Source organism: Amorphotheca resinae (assembly GCF_003019875.1).
Source record: "Amorphotheca resinae ATCC 22711 unplaced genomic scaffold M430scaffold_3, whole genome shotgun sequence".
In the NCBI taxonomy this organism is placed as follows: domain Eukaryota; kingdom Fungi; phylum Ascomycota; class Leotiomycetes; order Helotiales; family Amorphothecaceae; genus Amorphotheca; species Amorphotheca resinae.
This window is the reverse complement of record NW_020194473.1, coordinates 1362474-1386327: the sequence shown is the minus strand read 5'-3', so window position 1 is coordinate 1386327 and position 23854 is coordinate 1362474. Positions and strand designations below refer to the sequence as shown.

The following is a 23854-nucleotide window of genomic DNA, read 5'->3' as shown; positions in this document are numbered from 1 at the left end:
CCTGTTTGCCCTGTTTGCCTTGTTTGACCCTCTCCCCCCTTTTTCCCTTTAGTACGTATGACGTTGTTGCACGTGACCAGCTAGTACTTCTTCTGAGATAGGTACCTGAGGCATAATTCCTCCGCCCCGCTCCTCCCCACAGCGCTCTGCTCCGTCTTCGGCGGCTGGAGTGATACTGTGATAGTGATAACCCGTAAGGTGCGCTCGAATAATAATGGCGAGAACTCTATAAGACAATGAAGACAGTGCAGGTTGGCAAGGCAAAAGCAGAAAGAGACTCTCTCTCTACTGAATAGCCACCACAACTCCAGAGCCAAAAATTTCAAACATCTCTTCTCAAATCTGCGACCCGCACAGAGCACGCACAGAGCAGCGGGAAACAAGTGAAACACCCTTGACCCTTCAGCTAAGGCCCCGCCCTACGTAAGGGCAGCAGGCTAACTTGCTAAGGCTGCTTTATTCCGTGCGTTTTCCTCCGTGGCTACGTCTGTTGGAACTACTTCTGATGGAGCGTCGAACATCTTCGAACAACCACCTTCTAGGCCATGGGCTGGAGGCGGGGTTTATCCGGAGATAGCCAGGAACAATCTCGTGTTCTTCTGCATTCAGTAATGTTTAAATGGTTCTGGTGGAACCGGCGTTGCAAATCGGTGGTTGGAGCGCTTGGGCTGGACACTTGCTTCTGGCCAACTATTGGACTTGCACTTAGAACTTGGAAACTTGGTGGCGAGTACCTGTGGCTTCTATGTCATACCCCGTTATAGGGGGGGACGAACGTATATCATAGGCGTGTATACGCCATCTATACATATATAGTATCCCGAGTCTATTCCGATATATAGAGCGCCGGCACGCGTCGAGTGCATTTCTGTTGTGGAGGAGACAAGAGAATTCGACCTTTTGTGCGGTGCAATACTCTATCGACCAGTCAGTCCATTCGGTCAGACAAACAGGCGGCGCCTTGGAGTATTGATCTCAATACCATGAATGGCCTCCCGGCCTACCTACGCCTCTCCTTTTGCCCTCTTTGCCTTACTTGACGACCTCTCGACGCGTTTCTCCTGATCCTCCCTTCCTCTGTCGCGCCGGCCACCTAGTGGCTAAAGGTTCCCCCTTCGCCATTACCCCTTTGCCGCAATAGTTGGACCGGTCTTGTCTGTGGCAATGTCAGATTACATATACACACAGACATAATAACAGACACAGTAATACTTGACGCAAGCACTTTACATCTTTTCCTCTACCGCGCAGACCGCAGCTCGACGTCCGACGTTCGACGTTGGAAGCTTTACAAGCGAGACTCCTTCGAACCTCCAACCTCTCCAACTCCAACTCCAACTTCTTCAACCCTGCTCTTCTCTTTCTCTCAAAACCCTCTCTTCACGCGTCGCACTACTCTTCTCTCTCCTCTCCTCTGATCTCGTCATTCCGCTCCATTCATTCACATTCTCATCCCCGTCCTCATCCTCTTCTCATCGTCCCTCATTCTCACGACCGCCACATAGCCGCCAACCCCAGAGCCTCCCTCCAAAAGCCTCTTAACATCGCCCATCGCTAGTCGCACGAGTCCACGATGGATACCAAACACAGAAAGACATAAAGCCCCGTCGAAACCCCGCGAGAATCATCGGTACAGACACAAGATACACGACCCTACCGCCACCGCTATTACTGTCGCCATCATGGCTACAAAAACGGCCGCGAGGCCTTCTCCAAGTCCAAGAACGCCTCATTCACAGTCTGTCCGCACTCCCTTGAAACCCTCCACGACACCACTGAGCCCGCCGTCAAGAGTGCCGGCCTCTGTCGGACAGCCACTCCCCCCAGGCGCGACTCCAGAGATGCGGTCGCCTGGCGCACATACAATCGTTCGCGCTCAAAGCCCAAACTACTTTGGTATAATTCCCGACCCCGCGATGGATTCTCGAGATTCGGGAGTAGGCCCAAAGGAGAATTGGAGCCCTCCTACTTCCTCAATCTTCTCCTTCGCTGCAGCCTCGCCAAAGCCGATAGATTCGAACTCAGAGTTTGAGGCTTTCAAGAGGCAGACGGAAACGAATAATGGCTTCACTCTTGGTCGCGGACATCTACCTCATTTGGAGCAAACTGGTTCAGTTGTGATTCGCCCACGCGTGGATGGAAGGCTAACTGGATCCGCAACTCCAGAGCATTTAAGCTCTCCTAGATCAGTGCCGAAGGCTCGCATTGGTACTCCTGGTAGACTGGACATTGAGGGAATGAGAGATGAAAGAGACTCGGCCTACGTATCGTCTTCAGAGTCGAAGCGTGCATCAGAGACGTCAATGACTGCGCCATCCTTCTTCGATATTCCACATCAGCAATCCCCGACCAGTATATTGCATACGGGGCGACGAAATGCTCCCGCCCATCTTGATGACAGACATTTACGGCTCTCTCTGCCACAGAACAGGGTAGACCCACCTTCACCGAACTTGAAGCTCCACGCTCGTGGACAGCATCAACGGGCAGAAACACTTCCAGCTGCTCTTGAAGATGGGCCTGCCATGATCAGTCCAGCGCAATTAAAAGATATGGTTGAGCGTCTTCCATCCTCGCAGATCTTAATACTAGACCTTCGTGTTTTCCCGCAATATTCCCAAGCCCGAATTCGCGATGCCTTAAATCTCTGTATACCTACGACGCTGTTGAAGAGACCATCCTTCAATTTACAAAAGCTCAAAGATACCTTCACGAATGATTACGAAAAGGAAAGATTCTCCCAGTGGGAAAGCGCTCAGCACATAGTCGTCTACGATGCGTATTCTTCCGAAAAGAAGGACGCGATGTCGGCGACGAATACCCTCAAGAAGTTCTCAAACGAAGGATGGAAGGGGCATGGTTATATCTTAAGAGGTGGTTTTGCGGAATTCTCGAAGAATTATCCCAAATTTATTGACAAGCAACACGGACAAGATATGCAAGCTTCAAAGATTAGTCTTTCCCTAGGGACATTGAGGCCTGAAGTGGCCCCAGTGGCTGGGGGATGCATGATTCCCGCAACTAAGGATGTTGCAAATCCCTTCTTCAGTAATATTCGGCAAAATCAGGATTTGATAGGAGGCGTGGGACAGTTGAGTATCAAACTACCTGAAGAACTGAGCTCCGAGGCCCCTAATATTCTCCCTGCATGGCTTCTCGAAGCAGCCGCTGCAGAAGACCATGGAAAGAAGGTCTCGGACAAATTTCTACGCCTGGAACTTGATGAACAATCACGAATGACGAAAGCCCTCTCCTCGGGTGTTTCTTACGGGGCACCAGGGGCGGGAAACGGTGATGTACAGATTGCGGGGATCGAGAAGGGTGGCAAGAATAGGTACAACAATATATGGCCATTCGAGCACACGAGAGTCAGACTACAAGGGCGTCCAGAAGGAGCTTGTGATTATGTCAATGCAAGTCATATCAAGGCGTCACGGAGCAATAAGCGGTATATTGCGTCGCAAGGACCTCTCCCTGCCACGTTTGAGGTAAGCAGCTCGAAACACACTGCGAATGATTGCTAACGCCGTGTAGGATTTCTGGAGTGTTATATGGGACCAGGACGTTCGAGTCATAGTAATGTTAACCGCGGAGCAAGAAGGCGGCCAGCTCAAATGCCATCCGTACTGGTCGAGCAATGATTACGGGCCTTACCGACTGAAAGCTTTGTCGGAAAGGAAAGTATCACTTGATCCCAAGAAGCACTGGACACCAGGCGAACGTCGCGATCAAGGGAGAAGACGTGCCAATACTAGTGCGGAAAACGCCCCTACTGTTCCACCGACTGAGCAACCCCACGCGATCGTCCGAAAATTCAGCCTCTCCCATTTAATGCACCCATTCTCGCCCATGCGAGAAATCGCCCAGGTCCATTTCTCTTCCTGGCCAGACTTTGGCGCTCCAGCCAGTCCGAGCCAACTCCTCGGCCTTGTCGAGATCAGCAATCAAATGCAGCGCGCCGCCGCATCCCCAACACAGCCCCTCAGGACATCAGACCCCGAAGACGACGAATATGTCCGACCCATCCTCGTGCATTGTAGTGCGGGCTGTGGACGCACCGGCACCTTCTGTACCGTCGACTCTGTCATCGACATGCTCAAGCGGCAGCGCAAAGAGATGCGAAGCGGCGTCACCCCCATGGACTTCACGCCCTCCAACAACCAAAGCGATTACGTAGGGAAAGGCAAACGTCCCGAAGACCCCGATACCCAATGGCTCTTTGACCAAGACATGGATCTAGTCGAGAAAACGGTCCAGGATTTCCGCAGCCAGCGCCTTAGCATGGTCCAAAGCCTCCGCCAGTTCGTCCTCTGTTACGAGACGATCCTCGAATGGATGGTTCAGCAATCCACGGGCAAAACGGGCCGTGAACGAAGCGGTAGTGATGGTGGTGTTCTCTAGGGATATGATATATGATATTCTTCCCGTGCAGCAAGCGCTATCTAAGTAGAGTAGATTAATTATTGATTAATTAATTAATCAAGGATATCCGCCTCCCGGTGGAGTTTTCATTAAGAAAAAACTCCACACGCCAGAACACAGCATGGATGAAGGGATGGATGGGATACACACAACATGGTCCGGTCAGGAGGTCCGGAGGTTGGGTTAGGTCAGGTCAGGTCAGGTCAGGTCGGGATCTTCATGGAATAGCATCTGTCCTCTTCTCTCTTCTTCTTCTTCTTCCTTCTACTCTTCTCTTTTTTTTCGTGTTTTCGAAACTTGCAAGCAAGCATGGCATGGAGTTGGGGCTTGTTGGCTTTTTACTTGATATGAGTGTATGACGGGGGATTGATGGATTGATGGATGGATGATTGATTGATTGATTGATTGATACCGACTTGATTGATAGAAGAGGAATGCTTATTAGATGGCATTTTCTTTGATAAGCAAACAAGCAAACAAGCAAGCATGCAAGCAATGAAGATAGTTATGTGACACTGTGTCTGGCTCGATGGCTCGGGCTTGATGGTTTGATGGTGAGAATGGTGAGAAGGATGGGATGTGATGCGATGTGTGATGTGTGATGTGTGAAGGATGTAATGTGATGTGATTATACCGATATCCCATCCCCCTGCCCCTCCTCCCCATCTGCCTCTCCCTGCTGTCCATATCCATCAATCAAAATCACCACGTTTAAACACGCTGCGTATGCTTCTCGGATCGCACATGCCATACTATTATATCATTAGCCTTCTTACTCTCTCTCCTCTCTCCTCCCCTCTCCCCTTCCCCTTCCCCCCCCAAAAAAAAGAAAAAATAAGGAAAAAAGGGGGAAGAAAAAAAACTCACCAAGTCCACCGCACATCCGTAACCAACGCGGCAATTCCCCAATGACTACACCAAGCACGCACCAGAACCTCGGTATCTGGTACTCCGAAGGATTCTACGACTAGGACGCGTTCTTCATCTTCTTCGTTTTTTGTACGAGTGGGGTCTTCTGGACTGGTCGCTGCTTTATTGTTGTTGTTATCGATTCTCGTAGATGATGATGATGATCCTGCGTCTGGGTTTTTGGTAGAGGAAGAAGGAGGAGAAGAGGGAGAGGGAGAGGGAGGAGAGGAATGTTTGGGGACCGGAGGAGGGGGAGGGGTATTCGAGCCCCATCCTCTCAATCGAAGTAACTCGTCAGCGCGCACGGCATGATACACATAATCATCAAATAAGGGATGTGGACCGCCGGCACAAGGCTGGGCAGCTATGAATGAGGTATCGTATGAGAGACGCAGAGGCCAGGAGCGGCCCCAGATAGCGAATTGGATGGCGGCGTCGTAGGTTAGTGGTTTTTTGCCTATTACATTTTTTCCTGGGGCTTGTTGAGAGGAGGGGGATTGAGAGGTGGATTGAGAGGAAGAGGGAGGTGGGGGGAGGGGAACGATGGGTTTCAGAGCGAGTTTCTCGATCCGGATGGTGTCGACTATGTCAGTGGGGTCCGGGATAGGGAGATGATATTCGGAGACTGGATACCCGGTGGAAGAGGGCGGACCGAGAGGATCGGAACGGAGAGACATGCTGGTCATATCGCTAGCTGTCAGATGGGGTAATGGGTATCTCGGCGGACGTCGTGAGCGGATGCGCGCGATCTGGATACGTGCCAGGTCGGGCGCGGGACGGGCAGGGCCGACCCAGCCGCAGATCTCGCGGCAGGTGGGCGCGAGCACTTTTCCTACGATGCAGGTCGAGGACCAGTAGGTGGTGCTCTTGTATTGGAAACCGCTGTGCGGATGCATGTGGGTGAGGGCGGCGAGGGCGCTGGTCCCTTGGTCGTCGTCGCAGTCGATGAGGGAGTTCATGACGAGGTAGGGAAGCGTGACGCCTGGGAGGATGACGCCTGTGAAGTAGGACATGGTGTCGGAACTTCGGTCTTCGAGGGGCGTGGCGTGAGGGTCTCGTTCTTTGAGCACGTTGTCGACCGTGGCGAGATTGGGCCATTTCATGGCGCGGGCGAACTTTCTCAGTGCTTTCACTTGGGCGTTTTTGACCTTGAGGTAGAACCTAACTGTTATATGGTTAGTAATGACACATCAAGGAAGAGTGCCCTGACTTACTCTGCTCAGGATCACCGCCCGTCTTGAACTTCTCGATAGACATGCATTCACGCCATTTCCGAGCAAGTGCCAGATCCCAAGCTATACACGGCGGGAGCTGCGACAACAGCTTCCCCTTTGCCCAGTCCGTATGCTGTTTCGAGTTAATCCTCAAGTCTAGCTCCATGCTCAAGAGAAGCTGGTGAAAGAAGGCTTTATACCGCCTGTGATCCGTATACGTTGCGCTTGCGTAGAACTTGGCCACGACTTGATTCTCGGGCCTGCTAAAATCGATCCACTCCTTCCTGGACAGGACGATGATCAGGTCGGCGATCTGTTTCTCCATAGCTTTATGCGGGCTGATGTATCTGTCGGGGTCCTTGAGAAGATTGCGGTAGAGGTTCTTGTACATCAGATTTGCGTCATCCTCCTCAAAGCCCCCCTGGAGATCTATCAAACGCTGCAGTATGGTCGAGAGCTCTACCTCTCTGGGCTTCACGTCCGGATCTCGTAGTTCGATGCGCGGGTTTGGTTTTCCTGACAAGCTCACCCAGTGATTCAGAGTAATCGTACCCGGTCTGTAACCATAGCAGAAGGAGAGACTAGGCTGCTCCAGCGTTTCCCACGGGTATAAAGTCGATCCAGAACCACCACGAAGTCGGAATGACATGGCAGTAAACGCTGCATTGTACGGCTCTGCGCCATCGTTTCCCGCACCTTCATTTCCCTCACACGTCGCGTAGAATGCGTAGTAGTCGTCCGACGCATGCGGTATTGCTCGTCGGTGCCCTTTGAATACGGGAGCCCCCGAGGCAATAATCTCTTCTGCCTCTCCCTGCGAAAGAATCCCATCAGGTGGGATATTCGCAGGAGGCCACGATGTCAGGACCTGCCGTGGGGCTGCTCTCGGTTTCTTACGCCGTCTCATATGAGAATGCGTGCTATGTGAACGTCCGAGACGGGTTGGAGTGGATGATCGTCCGTCCTCTCGATGACTACTGATATGTTCTGCATCCTATCAAAAAATGAGAAAGTCAATCAAGACAAAGTTCGGGGCTCGAGTATACCGTACCGGCGGCGGGAAGTCTCTAGACTTCTTCTCTGAGACCGAGCGGCTCCTAAAGAGCCCGAATAGCTTCTTCTTAGTATCGCTCATGATTATGGTATCGCTCATGATTATCTGGCCAGGACATGCCGCGACAGTTGTAGCTCGACATTTGTTCTTGGTCGTCGCAAGGCTGAGGAGGGGCTGAGGCGGCGGAGGGGTTACCGATCCGCCAGAAATAGAGTGGGAGCCGCCGATCTCATACGTCTCTGTGGAGGATTACTTGCGGGTCGGGCTTCTTGTCAAATCCTGGGCCAATTATCAATACCGAAGACCAGCGCAACAAGTTCAAGGATATCAAGTAAGACAAGGCCCTGAAGCCTTGCTTGTCGCCCACGTGTACGAGCCTTCGCTTCTAGCACGTGATGCCCCACCGGCTACTTGCCTTGTGATTGTTGTAAGGAGTTTTAGAATCCAACCTCACAGATATCGGGGATGGGCTCTATAGGTAAGTAGAAATATGGATATAGACTCGAAGATCGATTTTTGACTAGACTCGAAACTCCATTTCATGCTAACATCCTGAATATTCACCTGTCTTGGATCTACTATGTTTCGTTCATACCTACACCAACATCCCAACGCCGCCATACCCAAGGAATCTATAAATCAATCCTCGCTGATTCGGGCCAGGCTTGATCCACATTCAGGGCCGTCGTCGAATTGGCATCATAGGGGGTGTCCACAGTGCTCAAAGCTGCTCGGTACTATACAAGATTCTGATTAGCATCGATCGAAACAGAGGGGATGAATGGCCCGCTTACCTTGAAGATAAAGTTCAGTACCAGAGCAATCATCAGCGCGAAGCTGACAATCATCGGCCCCACCATATTGTCAAAATCCTTGCCGCTCCTTGCGATGATCATCTTCCGCCGTGTGTGGTATGTATAATAACCCCATAATCCGGCAAACATCGCAATGCCAATATATGCGATGCCCATGATCTCCGCCACGAGATCCTCTCCGGCCGCGCTGTAAAGACCAACGGCAAGTCCGCCTAGCAATATACAGATATGTTGCCACTTCAAGAAGGTTCGTTCGTTTGCCAACCATACCTTGGGCTCTACTTGCAACGGCCCCGAGTCCTTGATGAGCTGTGCGGGCTTCGTAATTCCAGGCGGGAGCTGAACGCTACGCCTCTCTCTGCGCGATTGCGCATATTTGGAGATCGAGAAGGACGGCAGGACGGAAGATAATGCACCATATCTGCCGCTCGGTCCTCCCCCTTCCTCCTCGTCTTCCTGGTCATGTGATGTGATTTGACGCATATTGGCATCTGACTGACTCCTAGCCCTGTCCTCTGCAGAGAGCCTCTCCTGCAGGTACGACTTGCTAAGTGGCGAGCTGACAGCCGCCTTGTAACTCGTGCTTGGCTTCGACGTGCCTAGAAGGCTACCAACCATAAGCCCATCTTCAGCCTCCTTCGCTTTCCTCTCTTCCTCCTCCTCGAATGCCGCTTGCGGATCTTTGCGAATGTCCGTCTCAACTTCACTCAGCCAGAATGGTAGACTGTTCACATGGTCTTCGAATAGTGACGCCACACCATGGACGAATTTTGAGAATCGTGGTGCTTTGTGAACGAGGTGTGAGGACATCAGGTCCTCAATCCACTGCGGGTGCTTCTTGGTCCCATCCTCCCTGACTTTGATTTCCAGTATCGAGTAGGGGAACAGAGAGACCTCGCCCTGGTTAATGTTGGGAAATGGATAGACCATTGAACTGTTGTCAATGTCAAGTCTATGCCAACTCTGGGGGTTTCTGCACGGCCGCTCCGGATCCAAGGCATCCTCCCGAATGAAGGCCACTTGTGTATCGATGGAAATCCTGATCTTGTCATCTAGGGGTTTCTGAAAGGCCGTCCGGGTGTAATTGGCTCGCAAGACCGGCTGCAAGTCGTTTGCCCGGATGAATTCCTGGATGTCATTGACGGTGTTCTTGAACTCCTCAACCTTGGCTTCAGGCTGCCCCTGACGTTCCATCTTTTGTATGCTTTTCTCCATCTTATATTCGCCCTTGATAAATGGCTGCAGATACTTCTCTTTAATGGGAAATCGCTTCTCTTCATTACTACCATTCTCATGTGTGATCTTTTGCTCGATAACGAGCTCGGGATTGGCGCTCAACTGCCCATACCATCGAACGCGCAGTGACGCAGCCTCCACCTGGCGAGCGACCTTTTCCGAGTACAGCGAGAAATCTCGATTATCGAAGTAGAGAGAGTTAAGAGTCGGATCTCCTTGAGCCTCAAGGCCCTTGGAAGATTGCTCGCTGTAGACAAGAACAGGAAGTCGGCGAAGTATGTAGGTCTTGACCTCGAGAAGGTTATCTTGATGGATCCAGACTAAATCAAAAAAGTTTCAGCGCAGGCCAAATTTTGTCACTCGCGCATCAAGGTACTCACATTTATAAGCCGTGTATTTCTCGCCGTTCAGCGTTTGCGATTGCGCATCGGAAGACGGGGCGACTACTGGCTGGTCCGGACCCTCATCAAGCTGCTGACGAACCACAAAATACATCATAGACAACTTGTTCAACAGCGGAGAATAGCCCTGTTCGGAGTTGAAAGGCCTCTTCGATAAGGTCATCTGCAACATCGGCCTCATCTTATAATTATTGCCCCGTTTCCGATCATGTTTCTTAACGATCTTCAAGAATCCGGTATAGTTGATATTACTATACTTCTTCAACTCCTTCGTCTCATTAATGATATTGTCAAGCTCCTCCTCAATCTCCTTGAGCCGACCCGTCGTGATATCTCCCTTGGCCTTCCTGTCCCCCTCCCCCTCGGGCAAGAGATCGCGCAGCTTCTCACCCGCCTCGTTGGCCCGCTGCTCCAGCTTCTGAAACGTCGCCGCCTGGAAGGCTGCCACCTTCTCAAGCTGCACGTTCAAGATCTCGTCGCTGAACCGGTTCTCGTCATCGGCTGTCCACGCCCCGTCGTTTTCCTCCTCGTCCTCCCGCAATAGGCTCTTGAGCTTGCCGTAATCCATGTACTGATCTTTCCATGGCGGATAGATGGAATTCCGCAGCGTCTTGCCGAATCGCATATCGACGAAGAATCAGGAAACGTATTTCCACTGCGTAGGTCGAGATTGGTGGAGAGGGAGAGAGCTGGATGGATGTTCGAGCGTGGGATGTTGATTGATTGATCGAAGGCGAACGAGTCGGCTCCTCCTTCACCAGTAAGCGTAATTGTATACCAAAAATTCCGTTAGAGCGTCAATCCTTCAACTAATCAAAAAATCCTGCGTGCTTCGTCCGAATCTTAATCTGTCATGCGAGGAAGAATAAACATGAATTATTGACGTTAGACGGACGAGCGACCACAAATACAAACTAATAATATAGCTAGCAACCGGGTAGCGCTCACGAGCAGAGAGGTCGTCCCCCGCCCCACGCTTGGAGCTCCAGAAAACGTGCGTCGAAAGGTGATCTTTGATTGGTCAATGGACGAGTGTGGAAGCTAGGATCGGGAAGATAGATAATCCGCTCCCACGCCTCGCTCACTTCTTTCTGGGCAACTATTGCCGGGTCACTGGACTGTACCATATCAAGATCTGCTGCTCTTCCTCAGGATGAAATCTCCTTACTATGGGAAATCTCTAGTCAGTAGCTTATCTATTCACAGAGCAGAGCAAGTTCCAAGTATTATGTGCATATGTGCATATATGTATATGTATATTTTTCATCGCATAAAGTCATCTATTTACAAACAAACGGCCGACGCCCAACAAAACCGTGCAAGAACCAAGACCCGGAAAAGCATTCGCTAGTATCGTCAAGCATAAGCATTCAGGATCATATAATGTGCAAGCTCAGATGACCCCTCCCCGGACGCTGGTATATTTTGTAAATGCTTGGCCGCCTCCCACAACCATTTGCTTTTTTTACCCAGCCCCTCATGCATGCGCCTGCGCCAAACTCTGCTGACCCGTACATATCACTCACTCTAGGTTCGCTTTCTGTTTTTCAGTTCGCCGCCGCAACTACCTGGAGGGGAGCACGCTCGGCGCGGCCTTGGACCTCACGGGCAGGTCCTCTCCCCAAGATCTCTTGAGCGGTGCGCTTGACAATGCCTCCAGTGACTGGCAAGCTGGTGGATTTCTCAAGGTAGAGATCCACCTCTCTAGCAGACTGTCTGCCCTCGTTGATACCCCTGTAGAAGTCACACGTTAGCGTTGGTTCAAATCAGCGCGAAGATCATCAAAGCTTACCAGACGATGAGGGATTGGCCACGGCGGCAATCACCAGCCGCGAAGATGCCCTCGACGTTAGTGTGGTATTTTCCAGGGGGCGTCTTGATGTTCTTGCGAGCATCCTTCTCAATGTCATCGCCCAACACACGGTCCTCAGGACCCAAGAATCCCATGGACAAGAGGACTAGATCAGCGGGGAAGAATTGCTGCGAGCCCTCAATCTTCTTCATGTCCCAACCACCGGTGGCGGACTTGGTCCATTCAACGCGGATGGTGTTGATTCCCTTGACCTTTCCACTTCCATCATCCACAAACTCCTCGGACATGACGCAGTACTCACGGGGATCATTGCCCATGTGCTGCTTGACTTCGGTGTGACCGTAGTCCACACGGTAGATCCTTGGCCATTGTGGCCATGGGTTGTCACGGGCTCGCTCATTTGGTGGCTGTGGTAGCAGCTCAAAGTTTGTCACAGACTTGGCACCGTGACGAACCGAAGTACCAATACAGTCGTTACCAGTGTCACCTCCTCCAATAACCACAACGTCCTTGCCCTTTGCTGAGATGTACGCGCCATCTGCAAGTTCAGAGTCAAGGAGCGACTTGGTGTTCCGGTGCAAGAATTCCATGGCGAAGTGGATACCCTCGAGGTTGCGGTTCTTGATAGGGAGGTCTCGCGCCACAGTAGCACCAGTAGCAATGACAACAGCATCATTCTCGGCCTTGAGGTCCATGAGCTGGACGTCCTGTCCCACTGCTACGCCAGTCTTGAATATGATACCCTCAGCAGCCATGAAGTCAGTTCGTCGCTTGACGATCTTCTTGTCAAGCTTCATGTTAGGAATACCATACATGAGAAGTCCACCGGGACGATCAGCACGTTCGTAAACAGTCACGAGATGTCCGGCTTTGTTGAGCTGGTCGGCACAGGCAAGACCGGCTGGTCCAGATCCAATGATGGCCACCTTCTTGCCAGTGCGGATCTTGGGTGGTTGTGGAACCATCCAACCCATGTCAAATCCACGGTCGATGATAGCGCACTCGATCGACTTGATGCCAACAGGGTCCTCGTTAATACCGAGGACGCATGCACCCTCGCAGGGCGCAGGGCACACTCGTCCAGTGAACTCTGGGAAGTTGTTGGTCATGAGCAGACGGTTCAGGGCGTCTCTCCACTGGTTCTGGAAAACAAGCTCATTCCACTTTGGAATGATGTTCGAGATTGGGCAGCCAGAGTCAGATTGGCAGAAGGGAACACCGCAGTCCATGCAGCGTGCAGACTGGTACTTGAGCTCGTCCTCATCAAGACGCTTTGAAAGCTCGGCCCAGTCACGAATTCTAGTCTTTGCAGGGCGGTACTTCTCAGAACGGCGCTGGTACTTCATGAAACCCCTGGTCTTGTCCAAGACCAGCGATCTCTTCTTCTCAACGGCAGCATCGCCAATGGTCTCTTCGATATCCTGAAGGTCCGACTTCTTCGCATGGGCATGCTTGTCCTTCTTCTCTTGAAGTTCACGCACCGGGGTGCCGGGGAGAAGTGGGAGCTGATACTCAGCACGCTTCGCCTCTGCTGCCTTGGCGGCCTCTTCCTCCAGAACGCGCTTGTAATCAATGGGCAAGACCTTCACGAAACGAGGCAGGGCTCGGTTGAAGTCGAGGAGAATGCGGGCGGCAAGTTCAGAGCCAGTGTAGTGGTGATGATCTTCAATCAGACCTCGCACGAAGGCAATTTCAGTTGGGTCATCAATGCCGGATGCTTCAACCATCTCGGTGTTCAATTTGGACATGAAGGTTCCGTGGATATCGAGGATGTACGCAATACCACCAGACATACCCGCGGCGAAGTTGCGGCCAGTGTCTCCAAGGATGAGCACACGACCACCAGTCATGTACTCACATCCGTGATCTCCAACACCTTCAACAACAGCGGTAGCACCGGAGTTGCGGACCGCGAATCGCTCTGCGGCCACACCACGGAAGAAGACCGTTCCACTGGTGGCACCATACAAGCAGACATTGCCGACGATAACGTTGTCCTCAGCCTTGAAAACAGCCGCACGGGGTGGGTAGATGATCAAACGACCACCAGAAAGACCCTTTCCGACGTAGTCATTTGCGTCACCCTCTAGCTCCAAAGTGATACCAGGAGCCAGGAAGGCACCGAACGACTGGCCTGCCGAACCCTTGATATTGACATGAACGGTGTCCATTGGCAGACCATCCTCGCCATATCTCTTCGAGACCTGGTATGAAAGGGAGGTACCCATAGCACGGTCAGTGTTGACAACGTCACACTCGATTCTCGATGGGAGACCTTTGTCGAGGGTCAATTCGGCCTCGGAGATCAGCTTGTTGTCAAGTCTGACATAGAGACGGTGGTCCTGCTTTCGTACGTTGAAAGTAGCCACTCCTGGTCTCAGCTTGTGGGCGGGTGTCAGGATCAAAGACAAATCGATATTGGCAGTCTTGTTTGTTCGAAGATCCTCTCTGACTCTCAAGACCTCAGCATGACCAACCATTTCGTTGATGGTTCTGAAGCCAAGCTTTGCCATAATGGCTCGGAGTTCGTTGGCGATGTAGTAGAAGAAGTTGATCACGTGCTCAGGAGTACCCTTGAACTTCTTGCGAAGTTCTGGATCTTGAGTAGCAATACCAACAGGACACGTGTTAAGGTGACACTTCCGCATCATGATACAGCCCATGGCGATGAGAGGCGTGGTAGCAAAGCCCCATTCCTCAGCACCAAGCAGACAGGCGATGGCAACATCGCGTCCAGTGCGCAGCTGTCCATCAGTTTGAACAACAACACGACCTCGGAGGTCGTTAAGGACCAAGGTCTGGTGGGTCTCGGCAAGACCGAGCTCCCAAGGCAGACCGGCGTATTTGATACCTGTCCATCGAGAAGCGCCAGTTCCACCATCGTGTCCAGAGATCAAGATATGGTCAGCTTTCGCCTTGGCTACACCAGAGGCCACGATTCCGACACCGGTCTCGGAGACGAGCTTCACGGAGACGCGAGCGCGGGGGTTGGAGCACTTGAGATCATAGATCAACTGTTTCAGATCCTCGATAGAGTAGATATCGTGGTGGGGTGGTGGCGAGATCAGACCGACACCAGGAGTAGAGTGACGAGTCCGAGCGATAGACTTGGAGACCTTATGTCCTGGAAGCTCACCACCTTCTCCGGGCTTGGCACCCTGGGCCATCTTGATCTGAAGCTCATCGGAATCGGCGAGGTAGTTGGAAGTGACACCGAAACGACCTGATGCAACTTGCTTGATGGCAGATCTCATAGTATCGCCGTTTGCCATTCTCTCAGATCTCTCTGGGTCCTCACCACCTTCACCAGTGTTAGACTTTCCTCCGAGGCGGTTCATGGCAACAGCAAGGGTAGAGTGAGATTCCATGGAGATAGAGCCGTACGACATGGCCCCAGTACAGAACCGCCGAACAATTTCGGTCCAGGGTTCCACTTGATCGATCGGCACGGGGGTACACTCATCAAACTTGAAGTCCAGCATGCCTCGAAGTGTGCAGGACTTGATCTGCTCGTATTCCGAGAGTGAGTAAGCCTCGTAGGACTTGTCGTTCTTCGTGCGGACAGCGTCTTGGATGTTGGCAATGGAGGTTGGGTCGTTGATGTGAGGCTCTCCGCCATCTCTCCAATGGTATTCGCCGGATTCAACCAGGCCGGGAATGCTGACTGTGTATCGCGAGGGGAAGCCCTTCTCGTGGAATCTGAAGGCATCCTCTGCAATGAGCTCAAAGGTGACACCCTTGATTCTGGTGGCTGTGCCCTTGAAGCATCGGTCCACGACGGTGTCATCGATTCCGAGTGCTTCGAAAATCTGAGCACCCTTGTAACTGGCCAGGGTCGAGATACCCATCTTGCTCATAACCTTCAAGATACCACCATCAGCAGAGTACTTGTAGTTTCGGATGAGCTCGTCATCAGTGAGCTTCTTCCGGATCAAACCCTCGCGGTTGAGCTTCAGGATACACTCCATGGCAAGGTATGGGTTGATGGCATCAACACCATATCCGACAAGGACACACATGTGGTGAACTTCACGGGCTTCGGCAGTCTCAACAACCAAAGCGGCCAGGGATCGCCACTTGTTGTTGACCAGGTGGTGATGAACCATACCCGAAGCCAGGAGGGCAGAAACTGGAACACGGTCGGCAGAGGTTGCGCGGTCTGACAGGATGATGATGCGGTCCTTGTTCTCAATTGCAGCCGTCGCCTGGTCACAGATGTAGTCGAGGTGCTTAATGTAGCCTTGGACACCTTCGGATTTGGGGAAGGTGAGGTCGATGACTTTGACGGTCCAAGCAGGGTGCAGCTTGCTGATGTTCTTCAGAGCGTTGAGTTCGTTGATGGACAGAACAGGGGTGGGCAAGAGCAAGCGGCCGCACTGGGATGGGTCCATCTCGAGCAGGTTGCCCTGCGGACCAACGTAGCACTCCAAGGACATGACAATGGCCTCTCGAATAGGATCGATGGGAGGGTTAGTGACCTGTGCAAAGAGCTGTCGGAAGTACTCGTAGAGCAAGCGGGGGGCTTGGGCAAGGCATGCGAGCGGGGCATCGTTGCCCATGGACCCGAGAGCCTCCTTCTCGTCGGAGGCCATGGGAGCAAGGAGCAAGCTGACCTGCTCGAAGGAGTACCCAAAAGCTCTCAGCATCGGATCCTCCTGGATCGGGGCCGCGTCGGGCTTGGGAGACAGGTCGAGAGAGGTTTGGTTCATGAGGTCCTCGTGAATCTTGGGTAGGCTGATCAGCTCCTTGTCAAGCCATGCTCGGAAGTCGTGACGACCGGCAACAGTGTTCTTGAGCTCGGCATCGTCAATGATGCGACCTGCAAGGGTGTCGACAAGCAGCATCTTTCCGGGCTGCAAGCGACCCTTCTGGACCACGCGCTCGGGGTCGACCTGGATAGTACCGACCTCCGACGCGCAGATGATCCTATCATCGTCCATAATATAGTATCTGCAAGGACGGAGACCGTTTCTGTCGAGGTTGGCACCGCAGTATCTTCCATCAGCGAAGGTAAAGAGGGCCGGTCCGTCCCAAGGCTCCATCTGGCAAGCCGCCCACTCGTAGAAGGCAGCCTTCGCTGGATCCATGGCGGCGTTATCCTGCCATGCCTCCGGCACCATGAGCATCACCGCTTCCGGTAGAGACAGGACGCCATTGATGGTCAGCAATTCGAGCACGTTATCAAAAGCCGCCGAGTCGGAGCCACCATCCTCGACAATGGGGTAGAGCATTTCCAGCTCCTCGCCAAAGACGTCGGATTGCATGACGCCCTCACGAGCGCGCATCCAGTTCTTGTTGCCTCGCAGAGTGTTGATTTCACCTGGGTCGGACGTTAGTACGATGTTGCCGGCGGGGGTTTTACAACAGGCATACCATTGTGAGCAGCCCAGCGCAATGGCTGAGCACGGTCCCAGGACGGGAAGGTGTTGGTGGAGAAACGCGAGTGTACAAGAGCGAAATGGGCTTCGTAATCAGCGTTCACTAGATCATAGTAATACTGATAGACCTGGACTGGAGCGAGCTGGCCCTTGTAAACAATGTTCTTGTTGGAAAGGGAGCACAGGTAGAACCAGTTTTGCAGGCCAATGGTATGGGTCGCACGCTTTCGGAGCACGTAGAGTTGCCTCTCGAAGTATTTCTCATCAAATAGCTCAGGATCAGTAATCTCTGGCGCATTACCAGAGCCATACGCAGATGCTAATACCACGAATGGCTGCAGAATAATAGGCTCACGAGAAGCAGCAGCGGGACCAAGAAGAGTGGAATCTGTCGGAGGCTCTCGCCACCCCAACACCCTCAACCCCAGTGACTCGGAGATCTGTTCCAACTGTTTCTTTGATTCCTGCAAGGTCTCCTCATCCGGCTTGAAGAAAAGATTGCCCACTGCATATTGACCCAAAGGGGGGAGCTTGATATCCGTCTCGCGTTCGAAGTTCTTGACGAAGAACTTGTGGGGGATCGAGGTCATCACACCCGCACCATCTCCGTCTCGTGCATCGGAACCCACAGCACCCCGATGGGTCATGTTACAAAGCAAATTGCGCGCTGCAAGACGAAGAGGTCAGTATGCAGGGATGAAAACGGGGGGAACGGGGAAGAGCAGACCATCGCTGACAATTTTGTGGCTTGCCTTGCCCTTTATATGGCTGCATTCCATGTTAGTCTGAATTCTTGAGCGCTGGAACAGGGAGACCAACCAAGCAAACCCGACACCACAAGCATCCTTTTCCAAGCCTGGATCATACAATCCTCTATCGTATACTATTAGTCGCACATCGGATGTGAGGGGGAAAAGGTGGGGGCACTCACTGCTTCACGGGAAGTGCTCCGGCCCATGATCCGTTCTCTTCGGTCTGGTACGTGTATGGATGGTAAGGTTCGTTCTCAGCATCTATCTGGGTTTGTCTATCATCGAACTCGAGAGCGGCCATATCAGCCCTCTCAGCGTAGGATTCTCGAAGGTGCAGCTGTCTAGGCAATTGGGGGGGTAGTTGTGCGATATCTGCAAGATTTTTGAGCGGTTAGCGACAATTAAAAAAATCGGTTTGTGATGTGTTGTTGCAGATTTGATGCGGACGGAAGGACGTCGAGGGCGGGCCCTCCTGAATTTATGATTTTATTTTATGCAGAAGAAGAAAAGTGTTGAGGAAGACAGCCAAGAGTCCAAGACTGTCGATTGTGAGGTAGTATATGTCGTTCCGAGACACCTTGGACCCAGGCGGTCCTCGGTACTGGCGGAGGGTGAATAGCAGGACTGCTGCAGCCAAGAGGAAGATCCAATGCGACTGGGAATTTGTGACGGAGCGCACTGCGCAGTGAAAAATCGAAAAATCGAGGGCAGGCAGATTGAATGGTGTTCCATGACGACCCCCAGCAGGGCGCACGTTGCCACCGTGCGAGCTTTCGATAACTGTAATCGATTGGTTTGCGGGGTAACCCCATGCAAAAAAATACAGGTATTGGGTAACTGGGGGGGGTGTGTAGCTGGGCAACAGACAGAAGAGCAAGAAAGCAGCAGAGACATGGTGGCAGACAGGACAAGACAAGAGACTCACCTCTCGAGGGGGGACTGACGAAGGGGGGGGGAGCAGATCGAGAGTTGCAGAGGAGAGAGATGAGAAGAAGGGAGAAATGGAAAAGACGAGGGAGGAGGAGGGAACTTGAGGGGAGAAAAAAGCTGCGCGAGGTGCGATGGTGGGGTGGGGCTATCAGAGCGACGCACTCCGTAGTACGTAGGGAGGGGGGGGCAGTTCACAGGACTAGGGAAGACATCGGAGCCAGCCGCGCATGGGCGATTTTGATTATGATCTGATCGGGGACTGGGGGAAGGGCGGATTATGATCAGGGAGTCTGGGACCTCCTCGGTGAATTGGGAACAGCTGTGGGAATTTTTTTGTTTTTTTTTTCTTTCCTCTTTTCCTTTCTTTTCCCTTTTTTTCTTGTTAGGAGTAGTATCATCACCATGTATAGGTAAGTACCAGATACATGTATGGAACGTTACTGGGAGAGAGAGAAGAGCACTGTCCAGTCCAGATGGATAAGTAAGTTGGCCGAGGCACGACCTACCGAGATATGGAGAGACCCGCAGTCGGGATAAGGAAGATGGGGGTGGATCTATATCCACGCCACTGGCGCCCGGCCAATCAGACGGCGTATAATGACCATCATCGCAAAGCCGCACGCTTGTCGCAGAACTCGCAGCCAGAGGGAACAAGCAACATGTGCTGCTCTCCAGTACCCCGTCCCATGTCCCCCCGTCCCCTCGAAAAACCCTATGCACCTACGATTCTAGAAAAGGGAAGGGAGCAAAAAAAGATACCGGAGCCTGCGTCCACATCCGCAATCTGCATCTTGCATCTGCGAACGTGTCGGGGGGAGAAGAGAAGGTAGGGAGGGGGGGGGGGGGAGGTGGTAGGGTGGGTAGGGGGGGGTGGAAGGACATCTTATTGCTCCTTGCACATTTTTTTTGCATCTTTTTTTCCTTTTTTTTTGCTTTTTCGCTTTCTCCCCCTCCAGCGCCCCATGGCCAGGAATTGGATCTCTCCGGAGTGGGGCCCCTACGACGATGATGATGACGGGGAGTGTGCTCTCTTTCTCTCCTTCACAAGGGAAAGCAGCCAGCCAGCCCGCGAGCGAAAAAACAGACCCCGGCGGGCCAATCAGCGGGGCGGAATTGTCACGGCGGGACGTGCTCGTTCTGTCCCCGACCTTTTCCGCGCCGCGGGACAGGAAGGGACAGGAGAGAGGCGGAGGCTCCCAGAAGAAAGCATTCCCGATGACACATTTCATCGTGCCTGCTTTTGGGACAATCTGCGACCGGTGATTGGCTGGAGGGCGGGCATATAATGCAGAGTACGTATATACGTCGTATAGATAGTTTATACACCCGCTAGTAGCGATACGGGGAATACCTTACCTTACCTTATGTTGCGCAGTTCGGCGTTCACTGGCCTTATGGCTTATGCGTAGAATCAGATACCGATACGGCGATACCATGCCTGACATATAATCAATCAATCCCTTGAGACACCGGATTCAGTCAGGATACACAATACACAGCACATGACCATGAACAAGATCATCCAAAGACATAAAAACATCCAGACCGACAACGCCAAGAGACTCGAAAGACTTTACGATGGTCTTTACCAGAAACAACTGATTGTTTGATCCTGCCTCCGTAATTTCAATCCTCATCTGCGTATCGCCCTAGTCCCTATCTGCGCGCGATCTGAGCAGGGACACTGGCCACCACGCAGTCCCCGACTCTCCCCTCCCTACGGGCCACCGTCGACCGACGCCGCCTATTGGCCCGCCGCCCGCCGGCAGAAAGGGAGGAGTCGGGACAGCCTCAACTTAACTTTCTTAACTCCATCGCCCGGCCTTGCTCGCCGCTCGCCGCTCACCTCATGCTCATAGTGCGTGCCCTAACCATGCTGCTGCTGTCATCTCGCCGAGCCGTGTTGGATGAGCGAGGGAACGTGTGCGTGTAGTGAGTCCCTATCTAGGCTAGGATGCTTCTCGGGACCGTATTTCGTACGTATTATTATTTGCTCCGTCCGACAATGCTCAGTCCTTCACTCAGGCTGTCGTCCAAGATGCACTGTTCCTAGAACTGTAACCGGCTGCCTGGGAGCCTGAGAGCCCGTCTCCCGTTTGGGTTAAGCGCAGCCTCGGCGCAAAATCATGCCTCCCTGACCTCGCCTCACCTTGCCTACCTTACCTCAGCCTCCACCACATACATACAGTAGCACCGTGCTGCCATATCAAGATATCACCATGCTCTCTCTACCGACTCTAGCTCCCCAGGATGTATGTTGTTCCATCCCCTCTCCCAACCTGCCAATCCCTAGCTGATATCGGATGAACAACAGTCCTACACCCTCTGGTACACCACATCCGACAGCACTCCTCCCCAACACGCCGAATCCCCCTCCGGCAGCGCCTTCGACCACTTCACAGCCCCGGGCCCAGGGCAGAACAATGGCGGTCCCCAACCGCACCGCCGATCCCCAGGCGGTCTGCACCGCAGCCCTCTAGCGCGCCTCCGTCTCGACGAGGAATACATGGAGCGGCGCAAGCAGAACGTGCAGAACTACGGGCATTGCTGGATCAAGCCGCCGGGGATCCCCAAATCGCTGTACCAGCTGCGCGAGGAGAAGCGCGAGATGGAGGAGCATCAGGAGGTTTTGAGACGCGAGGCCCTGGCCCAGGAACTGGCCGAGGCCGAGGCCGAGGGCGCCGAGGAGCTGTTGATGTTGCAGGGCGAGGGCGGCGACGAGCTGGAAGAGCCGAGGGATCTGGATGACGAGGTGCCCGAGGCTGATATCACAGGCCTCGATGCGGAAGAATCGGAGCCCGACGAGGACGATGACGACGACAATGATGAGGTCGACATCGAGGAGGTGCCGCGCGGGCTCCTCGCTGGTCGCATGCCGGAAGACGCGTACCGCGAGGCGCTCGTGCGGGGAGAACAAGCGCGGACGTCTCGGTTTGGCGACGATGGCGGGTCGACGGTGGGTGACGAGGAGCAGTCGCAGATGCTGCAGGAGGAGGACCTAGTTCACGAATCTCGACTCGAGAACGCGGATCTCGATATGGACGAAGGTGTGAACCTGGATGATGAGATCCCGGAGGCCGAGGAGGAGACGGGAGGCTACGAGCATACGGATACGGAGGCGGAGTTGAGCAGCAGTGAAGATGAGAGCGTGGATGCTGGCGTCTTCCCGCCCCGGCGGGGCTATGCAGCAGCAGCAGCGGCCTCGAGCATGGTCAGGAGTGATGGCACGCAGAACAGCATGGATATCGGAAGCATGCTTTCGCAGAGTAGCAGTCAGATGGGAAGTAGTCCTCGGCGGAGATCAGATATCAGAGCTCGCTGAAGCGGCGCGGCGGCTAGAGGGGGGTTGAAATACAGCACAGTTGGGGGGAATAATGATCATTAGTTTAGCAACGCAACCGCGTGCCGGCTGCGCGCAATAAATATGAATATAAATATAAATAATGTGTAACATACAATCCCACCCGAACGCCATGATCATGATCATGATGATGATGCCAATGACTCGATGACTCCGAGCTTTTCTACTCTGAATCCTCCCGCACAACCACACACACAACAGCACACACAAGGGGTCAGTAGGTAGGTCGGTGTTGGTATACCAGTACCCTTCCTCCCCTCCCCTCCCACCCCAAGCTCAATCAAGCATCAAGCCATCCAAACATACAAAAACAAAACCACAACCGCAACAAAGAAAGCGCCCCAGACCTTCCAACCCACCCCGGTTCTCTCGGCCATCAACAACATTCGATTCATGGTCCCGCGTAACCGGAGTCTCGTGTTATCAAAGGAATCGTTCATTTTCTCGGCTAGCGCTGTCGAGTCGCGGATTTCGTCGCCGATTGCTATCGTCATCTGTTTTTTTTATATATGGGTTAGTTTGGGTTTTGGATTTGGAGGAAGGGGGGGGGAGGAGGGTGAATGGGGAGGGGGGGAGGAAAAGGGAGAGGGGAGAAATGGGGAGGGGGACATACATCTTTCAACTGCCTAACTTTCCCCATGATACCTTCCACCTGCCCATCATTCTGGCTCTCTAACTCGTTCAATACGGCATCACTATATTGACCTCTACCCCCAAAAAATAATCAGCCCATATCCCCCTATCCCATCCCCCCATCCCCCCATTCCTCCCCTCCCTCCCTTCCTTTCTTTCCCCCAGAACAAAAAAAAACATACCTAGAATTCGGCGTCGCAGGTCTATATCCACCATGTCCTTGCGGGACACCCAGCCCTCCTGCTGCTGCTTGTGGTGGATTATTATATCCATAATAACCGGTGCGACTAGGAGGAGGAGGAGGTGACGCGTGGTAGTTTTCGAAGAGCGCACTGCGTGGATCGCGTTGATGGAGCGAGGATGCTCCGAATCTATGTCGTTCCGTCACGTTGAGGATTAGCAACACATACGGCTAATATAATATGAATAATAATAACGAGGAGTTGGAAAAAGAGGGGGAGAGAAGAAGAGAGAGAGAGAGAGAGGAAAAATTGCTTCGTTGCGCGCATGTATGTATGTTGAAAACCAGACCGCGCATAGCCCATCCAGCCAGCCATTCATTCATTCATTCATCTCAGGGGCTGAGTGAGTGAGGGAGGGAGAGAAATACCGTGATGCCATGCTAGTTATTAGGATATGGAAAACATCGGGTTTAAGCTGATCTGCTTGCTTCAGGTCGGAGCTTTTCTTCTTGCGCCTGAAGGTTTGGTATGGTCGGGGAGTTAGGAGGTAGGTAAGGTTAAGGTAGTATAAGGTACCTTGGTGACGCTTTATTTATTTTGAAAGGTGTCGCTTCGGGGTTGATAACAAGTAGGCGGGAGATAGATATCACCAGAAAATGGCCAGACAAACTACGAATCGCGGCGTTTTCCTGCTGGAAAGTACACGACGAAATTCTAGCTGTATGGATGATGATTCACGTAGGTAAGGTTAAGT

The 23854-nt window shown here is 52.7% G+C and overlaps 5 protein-coding genes across 5 annotated transcripts; 2 read left to right on the top strand and 3 right to left on the bottom strand.

The window, feature by feature from the left end:
• Positions 1-1682: 1682 nt before the first annotated feature.
• M430DRAFT_26097 (hypothetical protein) lies at positions 1683-4401 on the top strand (the record flags this gene model as incomplete). Its single annotated transcript, XM_024865348.1, has 2 exons — positions 1683-3488; positions 3535-4401. 2 exons carry the CDS (start codon positions 1683-1685, stop codon positions 4399-4401), a joined length of 2673 nt encoding a protein of 890 aa, XP_024723216.1.
• A 649-nt stretch (positions 4402-5050) lies between these two features.
• M430DRAFT_97807 (hypothetical protein) lies at positions 5051-10676 on the bottom strand (the record flags this gene model as incomplete). The annotated part of the gene is made up of 8 exons (XM_024870068.1): positions 5051-5174; positions 5290-5410; positions 5444-6496; positions 6546-7539; positions 7570-7836; positions 8316-8336; positions 8394-9970; positions 10031-10676. The coding sequence occupies 8 exons, from the start codon at positions 10674-10676 to the stop codon at positions 5051-5053; spliced, it is 4803 nt and encodes a 1600-aa protein (XP_024723215.1).
• Positions 10677-11598: 922 nt separating this feature from the next.
• M430DRAFT_17091 (hypothetical protein) lies at positions 11599-19714 on the bottom strand (the record flags this gene model as incomplete). The annotated part of the gene is made up of 8 exons (XM_024863604.1): positions 11599-11785; positions 11844-17184; positions 17238-17909; positions 17970-18010; positions 18062-18115; positions 18174-18366; positions 18535-18831; positions 19684-19714. The coding sequence occupies 8 exons, from the start codon at positions 19712-19714 to the stop codon at positions 11599-11601; spliced, it is 6816 nt and encodes a 2271-aa protein (XP_024723214.1).
• A 1429-nt stretch (positions 19715-21143) lies between these two features.
• On the top strand, positions 21144-22246 carry M430DRAFT_17090 (hypothetical protein; the record flags this gene model as incomplete). The annotated part of the gene is made up of 2 exons (XM_024863602.1): positions 21144-21176; positions 21239-22246. 2 exons carry the CDS (start codon positions 21144-21146, stop codon positions 22244-22246), a joined length of 1041 nt encoding a protein of 346 aa, XP_024723213.1.
• Positions 22247-22394: 148 nt separating this feature from the next.
• On the bottom strand, positions 22395-23647 carry M430DRAFT_33730 (hypothetical protein). The gene is made up of 4 exons (XM_024866424.1): positions 23529-23647; positions 23101-23289; positions 22899-22992; positions 22395-22779 (listed from the first exon to the last, which is right to left on the bottom strand). Exons 1-4 carry the CDS (start codon positions 23537-23539, stop codon positions 22573-22575), a joined length of 501 nt encoding a protein of 166 aa, XP_024723212.1. The 5' UTR covers positions 23540-23647; the 3' UTR covers positions 22395-22572.
• Between the last annotated feature and the right edge of the window lie 207 nt (positions 23648-23854).